Source organism: Engystomops pustulosus, unplaced genomic scaffold (genome assembly GCF_040894005.1).
Source record: "Engystomops pustulosus unplaced genomic scaffold, aEngPut4.maternal MAT_SCAFFOLD_882, whole genome shotgun sequence".
NCBI classification, from domain to species: domain Eukaryota; kingdom Metazoa; phylum Chordata; class Amphibia; order Anura; family Leptodactylidae; genus Engystomops; species Engystomops pustulosus.
The window spans coordinates 1-11,302 of NW_027285761.1; the positions used below are offsets into that span (position 1 = coordinate 1).

Below are 11,302 nucleotides of genomic sequence, written 5' to 3' on the forward strand. Positions count from 1 at the left end.
CCCCCGAGTGAGTTTTTTGATGTGCGGTCAGCTCTGACTTTTGCTTGAAGCACTTTCCGCACACTGTACATGCATATGGCTTCTCTCCCATGTGGCTTCTCTGATGAACAACAAGAGTCGATTTTGCGGTGAAACACTTCCCACATTCTCGGCATGAGAAGGGCTTCTCTCCCGTGTGAATTCTCTGATGTTTCACAAGATCTGATCTCACAGGAAAACATTTCCCACATTCTGAACACGGAAATGGCCTTTCTCCCGTGTGGATTTTTTTATGCTGTGTGAGATGTGATCTCTGACCAAAACATTTCCCACATTCTGGACAGGGAAACGGCTTCTCTCCTGTGTGGGTTCTTTGATGTATAAGGAGATATGATTTCCTAGCATAAGATTTCCCACATTGTGAACAAGGAAATGACTTCTCCCCTGTGTGAATTCTCTGATCTAAGACTCCATATTTATTTTGCTCGACAGTCTGTGAGGGATCAGAACACTTTTCATGTATTTCTTTTAGGATATCTTGGTCGTCATGTTCCAAATCTGATAATATCACATAAACCTCTAAACTCGTGGTACTGGCATCTGCAAAAAATAAAGAAGAAAAAACATTCTGAAATGATTATTATACCGATATTGAATACATATAAAACTAACGTAAACTTAAAAGTAAATAGCAAATCAGTAGATGACGATATTTCCAGGGGTTTTCCACTGTTACTGTCACCCCTTTAGTTCCCAGCCTCATAAGCCCCTTATAGTCTCCTAAAATTTTAGGTTCCATAGACTTGGCTCCAGTTCCTAATCCCGGGATGCCCATAGGCGTCGCCAAGGTAGTCTGCGATGTGTCAACACTTCTGCCATTGTGAGTGTTTGAGATCCTCCTGAGTTTCCCAGGCGACGTCTGGTTGTCGTAGCCATGGACGGCATGAGCTGGACCTCGGCAGGTCTTCCAGGAGGTTTGGCTTGGTGTTCTCCCCAGCGGTGGTGATTTCTGCTCCACGCCTGTCGGTCTTCCCTCCCTTTGGTGAGTTTCTGTTTGCAGGAGCGCGGGTTGGCAAGGAGGAGGGAGGGTTTAGAGGGGTCCTCTCGTAAAACAGTATTGGATAGCTATGCCCCTACAGCTGCTCCTTTGGCTATCCACTCTTCTATCCCCTATGCTCCTCTACATACCGGTGTCTACAAGGACCCATTCTTCTTTGCCGTTAGCCCTCTGGGTTCTGAAAGCTAAGACCACATAAAAATATGGGCTGATGACTGAATATTTGGTTACTGATGTGGTACCAGCACCCGGTGGATAAGGAGCAGCTATTGTCCCCAGGATCATAATCCTTGTGTGACAAGTCCTATGGCAGTTATCTTGGTGGGTTATAATGAGTTCCGAAGGCATTTGGCTCTTCATCCACGGATGGGATGAGGTGTAAAGGCCGCGGATATGTGGCTTTGTCAAATATTTTTATTGAAGCCGCCCAGAGCAGGTGCCCCCCAAGGGTAGGAGGGCGTCTGTCACCTCGATGCCTGTTGCCTCTTTAACCAGGATCAGTGCTGTTACTTCAGCCTTTGTAATCTAAGTAACATTACTCCTCGTGCGGCTTTTCCCATCCAGAGGTGCGATGCCCATGACTCAAAACTGCCAGCAAAATCTTATAAAAAAAGTTATAGATTTTTGAAGGTGGGGAGTGAAAACAAAAAAGGGTCTGGTCGTTAAAGGGTTAATTTAAAGTAGGTGGTCAGATCTTCAGCCCCAAGGCCTGCAACAGGTGGCTGCACATTTGGTGTTAGTAAGAAGTGAAGAGTATTCTCAGGTCTGGAGGAATGACAGAATTACAAACCATCATAGGACAGAGCAGCGGGGGAGGCAGTGTCATCCTGTTGGCTCCACAGTACAGAGATGGCTAGCAGGTAAAACGACTTTGAAAGAAACAGGTTGTGAACGGACTAAGTTTATTTAACACTGAGGGTGCATTCCAGAGGGGACCACCAGGGTGTTCCAGTCTATTTCCATCCAGAAAAATCTAGTGAGCATTTTTGGCAGTACGACATGCCATGTAGTTGCAAATAGAAGCCTTTCTACAATCTGCTCACAGCACATGGCCACTGCACAGTGTATGGAGACAACTTCTCTATGGTATACACTCACCGGCCACATCTGTCCAACTGCTCGTTAACACTTAATTTCTAATCAGCCAATCACATGGCGGCACCTCAGTGCATTTAGGCATGTAGACATGGTCAAGACAATCTCCTGCAGTTCAAACCGAGCATCAGTATCGGGAAGAAAGGTGATTTGAGGCCTTTGAACGTGGCATGGTTGTTGGTGCCAGAAGGGCTGGTCTGAGTATTTCAGAAACTGCTGATCTACTGGGATTTTCACGCACAACCATCTCTAGGGTTTACAGAGAATGGTCCGCAAAAGAAAAAACATTCAGTGAGCGGCAGTTCTGTGGGCGGAAATGCCTTGTTGATGCCAGAGGTCAGAGGAGAATGGGCAGACTGGTTCGAGCTGAGAGAAAGGCAACAGTGACTCAAATCGCCACCCGTTACAACCAAGGTAGGCAGAAGAGCATCTCTGAACGCACAGTACGTCCAACTCTGAGGCAGATGGGCTACAGCAGCAGAAGACCACACCGGGTGCCACTCCTTTCAGCTAAGAACAGGAAACTGAGGCTACAATTTGCACAAGCTCATCGAAATTGGACAGTAGAAGATTGGAAAAACGTTGCCTGGTCTGATGAGTCTCGATTTCTGCTGCGACATTCGGATGGTAGGGTCAGAATTTGGTACAACAACATGAAAGCGCGGATCCATCCTGCCTTGTATCAGCGGGTCAGGCTGGTGGTGGTGGTGTCATGGATCCATCCTGCCTTGTATCAGCGGCTCAGGCTGGTGGTGGTGGTGTCATGGTGTTGTTGCTGCCCATGTCCATCCCTTTATGAGCACAATGTACCCTGTAACATCTGATGGCTACTTTCAGCAGGATAATGCGCCATGTCATAAAGCTGGAAGCATCTCAGACTGGTCTCTTGAACATGACAATGAGGTCACTGGACACAAATGGCCTCCACAGTCACCAGATCTCAATCCAATAGAGCATCTTTGGGATGTGGTGGAACGGGAGATTCGCATCATGGATGTGCAGCCGACAAATCTGCGGCAACTGTGTGATGCCATCATGTCACTATGGACCAAAATCTCTGAGGAGCTTCCAGCACCTTGTTGAATCTATGCCACGAAGAATTGAGGCAGTTCTGAAGGCAAAAGGGGGTCCAACCCGTTACTAGCAGGGTGGACCTAATAAAGTGGCCGCTGAGTGTATGTCTCGGCCTGGTGGAGGTCTCTAACAGTTTACCGAGGTGAGGAGGGGGCTTCCCATCCACCAATCAGATATGGGAAGCCTATTTTAAGCCCATCAAAATATTTCAGACAACCCCTGTATCCTGAAACCTTCTTTTGCTCACAGATGTTTATTCTTATTCGCAGACATTTATTACTCATCAATTATTGATCTGAATCTCTTATTTCTGTTATTTTGCTTTACAATTGTTTTTACCAGAAGATTTTCTATAAATTTTTCCAAATAAAACACATTTATGAAGAAAATATCTACTGCCCCGTGTGAGTTCTTTGATGTTTAAGAAGATCTGATTTGTAGCTGTAACATCTGCCACAATCGGAACACGAAAACGCTTTCCCTCCTGAGTGAGTTTTTTGATGAGCGTTGAGGATTGACTTTTGCTTGAAGCACTTTCCGCACACTGTACATGCATATGGCTTCTCTCCCGTGTGGCTTCTCTGATGAACCACAAGAGTCGATTTTACAGTGAAACATTTCCCACATTCTGTGCATGAATACGGCTTCTCCCCTGTGTGGAGTTTCTCGTGATCTGTGAGGGTACCTCTTCTTGAGAAACACCTCCCACATTCTCGGCATGAGAAGGGCTTCTCTCCTGTGTGGAGCTTCTCGTGATCCGTGAGGGGCCGTCTTCTTGAGAAACACCTCCCACATTCTCGGCATGAGAAGGGCTTCTCTCCCGTGTGAATTCTCTGATGTTTCACAAGACCTGATCTCACAGGAAAACATTTCCCACATTCTGAACACAGAAACGGCCTCTCTCCCGTGTGGATTTTTTTATGCTGTGTGAGATGTGATCTCTGACCAAAACATTTCCCACATTCTGGACAGGGAAACGGCTTCTCTCCTGTGTGTGTTCTTTGATGTATAAGAAGATATGATTTCCGAGTAAAACATTTCCCACATTGTGAACAAAGAAATGACTTCTCCCCTGTGTGAATTCTCTGATCTATGACACCATCTTTATTTTGCTCGACAGTCTGTGATGGATCAGAACACTTTTCATGTATTTCTTTTAGGATATCTTGGTCGTCATCTTCCAAATCTGATAATATATCATAAACCTCTAAACTCGTGGTACTGTCATCTGCAAAAAATAAAGAAGACAAAACATTCTGAAATACCTTTGATATGACTGTGTATTATACCGATGTTGAATAGATATAAAAATAAAGATATAATAAAGTAAATAGCAAATCAGTAGATGACGATATTTCCATGGGTTTTCCACTGTTACTGTTGCCCACCCCTTTAGTTCCCCACCCCTTTAATTACCCCTGCGGTTCCCAGCCTCATGCGCCCCTTATAGTCTCCCAACATTTTAGGTTCCATAGACTTGCCGATAGGCGACGCCATGGTGGCTCTGCGATGTGTCATCACTCCGGCCATTGTGAGTGTTCGAGATCCTCCTGAGTTCCCCCAGCCCCACCGGCGAGGTCTGGTTGTCGTAGCCATGGACGGCATGAGCTGGACCTCGGCAGGTCTTCCAGGAGGTTTGGCTTGGTGTTCTCCCCAGTGGTGATGATTTCTGCTCCACGCCTGTCGGTCTTCCCTCAGTTTGCAGGATCGCCGGGTGGCAAGGATGGCGATAGAGAAGGTTTACTGGGGTCTGATCTAGTGTCCCCCCTTAAATCAGTATTGGATAGCTATGACCCTACAGCTTGTCTAATAGTTTCATCGAAGCCGCCCAGAGCAGGTGCCCTCCAGGGGTAAGTGGGCGTCTGTCACCCCGATGCCTGTTGCCTCTTTAACCAGGATCAGTGCTGTTACTTCAGCCTTTGTAATATAAGTAACATTACTCCTCATGCGGCGCTTCCCATCCAGAGGTGCGATGCCCAGGACTCAAAACTGCCAGCAAAATCTTCCGCCCCCATAAGATAAAAGACTCTAAATGGGACCATGATCCAATCCCTATCCTGATAAGGATCCGACCGGCAATGCACTTTGTGTTTTGTTTTTTTCTTAATTCCATTCCAGTTTCTAAAAATGTTTCCTCTGAGGATTGAGGGCCCTTTCTTTTTCCGTCTATTTTCTAATTTAGAAAATTTCTGCACAACATGTTCCAAAAAAGGAGCCCGGAAACAGGAGAATAAAGAAAATTGTCTCATTCACCAGACAAGGGGCTCGTCAGTGAATGATCCAGAAGCTTTTGTTACTGACATGCCCTATGACAAGGCGATTGCTCTTCTAAGGGACATTGGCCCTATGACAAGGCGATTGTTCTTCTAAGGGACATTGGCCCTATGACAAGGCGATTGCCCTTCTAAGGGACATTGGCCCTATGACAAGGCGATTGCCCTTCTAAGGGACATTGGCCCTATGACAAGGCGATTGCCCTTCTAAGGGACATTGGCCCTATGACAAGGCGATTGTTCTTCTAAGGGACATTGGCCCTTTTGCCCTTATGATTGGATATACAAACCGCTTTTATGTTGCTGCCGGGCCTATTATTTTCTTTCAGGCTCCTTTCTGGTTGGTGGAGATCAGAGCTCCGTGTAGGATTGTGCTAGTTCACAGTTTAGCTCGGGAGTCCGGTCGGTCATGGAGTCTCCTAGGGCGCGGGCACGCTGGCTTCAGGAGATTTAAATGGCCAGCGTGACAATAATTGGCGCCGGCCGCCCGTTCTGTTTAGATTCCAGCCCCTTCCTGTTTATCCTGCCAGATCTTCGTGCCTTGGGCCCGATTCTATGCTGCATGTCCTGACCTCCTGCCTGTCCGCGACTACGATTTTGCTCAACGTCTCTGTAACTCACCTTGGCTGCCATTGCGGACGAAGTGGCACCTGTGGAACGACCTGGTGGTAGCACGCCGCAACAAGTCCAACCCGCTTTGCGTCAGGCTTTGGTGAAAACCGGGTACCACTTAGACTCCGGTCCCAGGTGTCGGCTTATGTCATCGTCTGTGGTGGTCCAGTGGGTCCACTACCCCTGGTGCTTGACAGTGGCAGTCCTGAGTGTATAGTCTCGCTATTTCTTGGCACCGCCTCCCCTTTCAGCCCGGCTGCAGGAAAGGGGTCAGTGGAAGTGGTTGCACCCGTCCTGTGGATTTGCATTTAGGACCATAGAGGACAGGACTAGAGCATTACATGTAGTAGTGACCACTCACCCGGGGGGACATGTGCCGGGGCGTCCTCCTCACACTCCTCACCTAGGGGGACATGTGCCGGGGCGTCCTCCTCACACTCCTCACCTGGGGGGACACGTGCCGGGGCGTCCTCCTCACACTCCTCACCTGGGGGGACATGTGAAGGGGCGTCCTCCTCACACTCCTCACCTGGGGGGACATGTGCCGGGGCGTCCTCCTCACACTCCTCACCTGGGGGGACATGTGCCGGGGCGTCCTCCTCACACTCTTCACCTGGGGGGACATGTGAAGGGGCGTCCTCCTCACACTCCTCACCTGGGGGGACATGTGCCGGGGCGTCCTCCTCACACTCCTCACCTGGGGGGACACGTTCCGGGGCGTCCTCCTCACACTCCTCACCTGGGGAGACATGTGCCGGGGCGTCCTCCTCACACTCCTCACCTGGGGGGACACGTGCCGGGGCGTCCTCCTCACACTCCTCACCTGGGGGGACATGTGCCGGGGCGTCCTCCTCACACTCCTCACCTGGGGGGACATGTGCCGGGGCGTCCTCCTCACACTCCTCACCTGGGGGGACATGTGCCGGGGCGTCCTCCTCACACTCCTCACCTGGGGGGACATGTGCCGGGGCGTCCTCCTCACACTCCTCACCTGGGGGGACACGCGCCGGGGCGTCCTCCTCACACTCCTCACCTGGGGGGACATGTGCCGGGGCGTCCTCCTCACACTCCTCACCTGGGGGGACATGTGCCGGGGCCTCCTCCTCACACTCCTCCTCATCACTGACACACGTCTCTTCTTTTATGGTTACGGCCACAACATCCAGACTCTCCGGATCCTTCTCCTGACTCAGAGGCTGCGACAAAATATAAAGGAACATGAGGAAAACACAAGAAGTTTCTGCTTCATCTGCAGATTATAGGAGACATCTCCACCTACCTGATCCTCCTGTGCAGGACGGGGACATCTCTCCGGGGATCTTCTCTCCCTGGATGGAGGGACTGTAGGGATCACATACACAGACTGAATTCCTTCTTCTATACAGATAATACAGAGGGGACACGTGTCTATAGTCCTGTCTATTACCTGGTGATGTCAGGCTCCGCGGCTCCTGGTAGCGCTCCTTGTGTCCTTCTACATACTCCCACTCCTCCATGGAGAAATAGACGGCCACATCCTGACACCTTATAGGAACCTGACACACACAATGGCTACAGTCATCCCCCGGAGCCTCCATTACTGGATCATGTCCCAGCATTCCCAGCAGTGTCACCTCTCCAGTCAGCAGCTCCGTCATCTTCATGGTCAGTTCTAGGATCTTCTGCCCGTGGATCAGGGAAGGGGGCGGCTCTGTGATGGGGCTCCGCCCTCCTGACTCCTGGCGCTCCCCTGATGTCTTCCTCATTAATGTGTAATCCTGGTTATTGGGAGACAGCGGGATAATATCCCCACATCCATGTCCCATCCCCCACCACCACATGATATGGGGGGCTCTCACCTCTCCTGTCAGCCGGTACAGGATCTCTAGGGTGAGGTGTAGTATCGTCTCCGCCATCTTGTCCCGGTCTTTATACATCCTTGTCAGGTAATTAGGACAGAAAGGAGTCAGATATGAGGTGCGGGGTCTCTGTAGATGTATTCGGGGTCTGGCCGCTCCGATGTCTGCAGAGTCTAGAAGAATAATTTTTATTTTAATATCTGTAAAACTGATTCGGGGGAGCGGGATATTTGTGTGACACGGCCATTAACCCCTTGCTAAACTATTACTGTGTCCTGCTCTCTCTCCATGCACCCAGGTTTAGTTCTGGTTCTGATCCCAAGTGTTAACCAGTGAACGGATCAGCGAAATATGAAAAAAGTTATTGGCACCAGAATGTGCTAAATGTGCAAAATATTTGTAAAAATATGTTAAAACACAATTAAACCATTAATTTCAGAGCATTTGGAAATTTTCCTGGCCTGGAATATTCAGCGCTGACACTAAGACACACGTGGCGTTTTAAAAAACATTTTTGGTCCGTTTTTAAGCAATCCGTTAAAAACGGACCGCTCCGCGGATAACGAGCACCACGCCGCTCCGCAGATAACGAGCACCACAAAGCTCCGCAGATAACAAGGACCACACCGCTCCGCAGATGAGCACCACAAGGCTCCGCAGATAACGAGCCCCACACCGCTCCACAGATAACAAGGACTACACCGCTCCGCAGATAACAAGGACCACACCGCTCCGCAGATAACAAGGACCACACCGCTCCGCAGATAACGAGCCCCACACTGCTCCGCAGATAACAAGGACCACACCGCTCCGCAGATAACAAGGACCACACCGCTCCACAGATAACGAGCACCACACCGCTCCGCAGATAACAAGGACCACACCGCTCCACAGATAATGAGCCCCACACCGCTCCACAGATAACAAGGACCACACTGCTCCGCAGATAACAAGGACCACACTGCTCCGCAGATAACAAGGACCACACCGCTCCGCAGATAACAAGGACCACACCGCTCTGGACACTGAAGTAGAAAACACTGGAAGCAAAAAATATAAAAGGCCTCGGCCGGAAGGGGGGCCCCGTTTTACTATTTCGGGGTCCTATAGACACAGCACGGAGCGGCAGGACCCGTCGTGTCTGAGCTGATGATTATCACCCTCATCATCTGCTGGAAGACAATCAGATTGTTATCTCCCCCGACCAGCAGATACCGGAGCGGAACCACCAGTATCAGAACCATCTCCCCTCAGCACCAGGATTATCATTCAAATCTAAAGAATATTTACCAGTCCGGTCCTCAAAGGGTTAATAATGAACGTGCCCCAAAATCCCTTCCTGGCGGTGACTCCTCTCACGCCTCCTCCTGTACTGCAGCTTCCAGGACCTGCGATGATGTCACCGTCATGTGATAAGTCACCTGTAGGAGGAGTCATGGTAGGTCACGTGACCAGGGTTCTTCTGTGTTGGTTGTGTTCTCAGTGTCAGGACTGAGGTGCATGTAGCAGGGCTGTATATGTGTGACGTGCATGTAGCTGAGCTGTATATGTGTGATGTGCATGTAGCTGAGCTGTATATGTGTGAGGTGCATGTAGCTGAGCTGTATATGTGTGAGGTGCATGTAGAGGAGCTGTATATGTGTGAGGTGCGTGTAGCTGAGCTGTATATGTGTGAGATGCGTGTAGCTGAGCTGTATACGTGTGAGGTGCATGTAGCTGAGCTGTATATGTGTGAGGTGCGTGTAGCTGAGCTGTGTATGTGTGAGGTGCATGTAGCTGAGCTGTATATGTGTGAGGTGCATGTAGAGGAGCTGTATATGTGTGATGTGCATGTAGCGGAGCTGTATATGTGTGAGGTGCATGTAGCTGAGCTGTATATGTGTGAGATGCGTGTAGCAGAGCTGTATATGTGTGACGTGCATGTAGCTGAGCTGTATATGTGTGAGGTGCATGTAGCTGAGCTGTATATGTGTGAGGTGCATGTAGCTGAGCTGTATATGTGTGAGGTGCATGTAGCTGAGCTGTATATGTGTGAGGTGCGTGTAGCTGAGCTGTATATGTGTGACGTGCATGTAGCTGAGCTGTATATGTGTGACGTGCATGTAGCTGAGCTGTATATGTGTGAGGTGCGTGTAGCTGAGCTGTATATGTGTGAGGTGCGTGTAGCTGAGCTGTATATGTGTGAGGTGCATGTAGCTGAGCTGTATATGTGTGAGGTGCGTGCAGCTGAGCTGTATATGTGTGAGGTGCATGTAGCTGAGCTGTATATGTGTGAGGTGCGTGTAGCTGAGCTGTATATGTGTGAGGTGCATGTAGCTGAGCTGTATATGTGTGAGGTGCGTGTAGCTGAGCTGTATATGTGTGAGGTGCGTGTAGCTGAGCTGTATATGTGTGAGGTGCATGTAGCTGAGCTGTATATGTGTGAGGTGCGTGTAGCTGAGCTGTATATGTGTGAGGTGCGTGTAGCTGAGCTGTATATGTGTGATGTGCATGTAGCGGAGCTGTATATGTGTGAGGTGCATGTAGCGGAGCTGTATACGTGTGAGGTGCGTGTAGCGGAGCTGTATACGTGTGAGGTGCGTGTAGCTGAGCTGTATATGTGTGAGGTGCGTGTAGCTGAGCTGTATATGTGTGAGGTGCGTGTAGCTGAGCTGTATATGTGTGAGGTGCGTGTAGCTGAGCTGTATATGTGTGTGAGGTGCATGTAGCTGAGCTGTATATGTGTGAGGTGCGTGTAGCTGAGCTGTATATGTGTGAGGTGCGTGTAGCTGAGCTGTATATGTGTGACGTGCGTTTAGCAGGGCTGTATATGTGTGAGGTGCGTGTAGTTGAGCTGTATATGTGTGAGGTGCATGTAGCTGAGCTGTATATGTGTGAGGTGCGTGTAGTTGAGCTGTATATGTGTGAGGTGCATGTAGCTGAGCTGTATATGTGTGAGGTGCATGTAGCTGAGCTGTATATGTGTGAGGTGCGTGTAGCTGAGCTGTATATGTGTGAGGTGCGTGTAGCTGAGCTGTATATGTGTGAGGTGCATGTAGCTGAGCTGTGTATGTGTGAGGTGCATGTAGCTGAGCTGTATATGTGTGAGGTGCATGTAGCTGAGCTGTATATGTGTGAGGTGCATGTAGCTGAGCTGTATATGTGTGAGGTGCATGTAGCGGAGCTGTATATGTGTGAGGTGCATGTAGCTGAGCTGTATATGTGTGAGGTGCATGTAGCTGGGCTGTATATGTGTGAGGTGCATGTAGCGGAGCTGTATATGTGTGAGGTGCGTGTAGCTGAGCTGTATATGTGTGAGGTGCGTGTAGCGGAGCTGTATATGTGTGAGGTGCATGTAGCTGAGCTGTATATGTGTGAGGTGCATGTAGCTGAGC

General features: G+C 49.5%; 1 protein-coding gene across 2 annotated transcripts; it reads right to left on the reverse strand.

Moving 5' to 3' along the window:
- Positions 1 to 449: 449 nt before the first annotated feature.
- On the reverse strand, positions 450 to 9,379 carry LOC140112568 (oocyte zinc finger protein XlCOF8.4-like). Of its 2 annotated transcripts, none has more exons than XM_072132547.1 (7): positions 9,219 to 9,379; positions 7,929 to 8,101; positions 7,704 to 7,847; positions 7,517 to 7,625; positions 7,370 to 7,431; positions 6,620 to 7,286; positions 450 to 4,433 (listed from the first exon to the last, which is right to left on the reverse strand). In XM_072132547.1, exons 2-7 carry the CDS (start codon positions 8,004 to 8,006, stop codon positions 3,598 to 3,600), a joined length of 1,896 nt encoding a protein of 631 aa, XP_071988648.1. In that variant the 5' UTR covers positions 8,007 to 8,101; positions 9,219 to 9,379; the 3' UTR covers positions 450 to 3,597. The 2 variants fall into 2 exon arrangements, with proteins under 2 accessions (XP_071988648.1, XP_071988649.1); XM_072132548.1 differs by having other exon boundaries at positions 7,166 to 7,286; positions 9,219 to 9,363.
- Between the last annotated feature and the right edge of the window lie 1,923 nt (positions 9,380 to 11,302).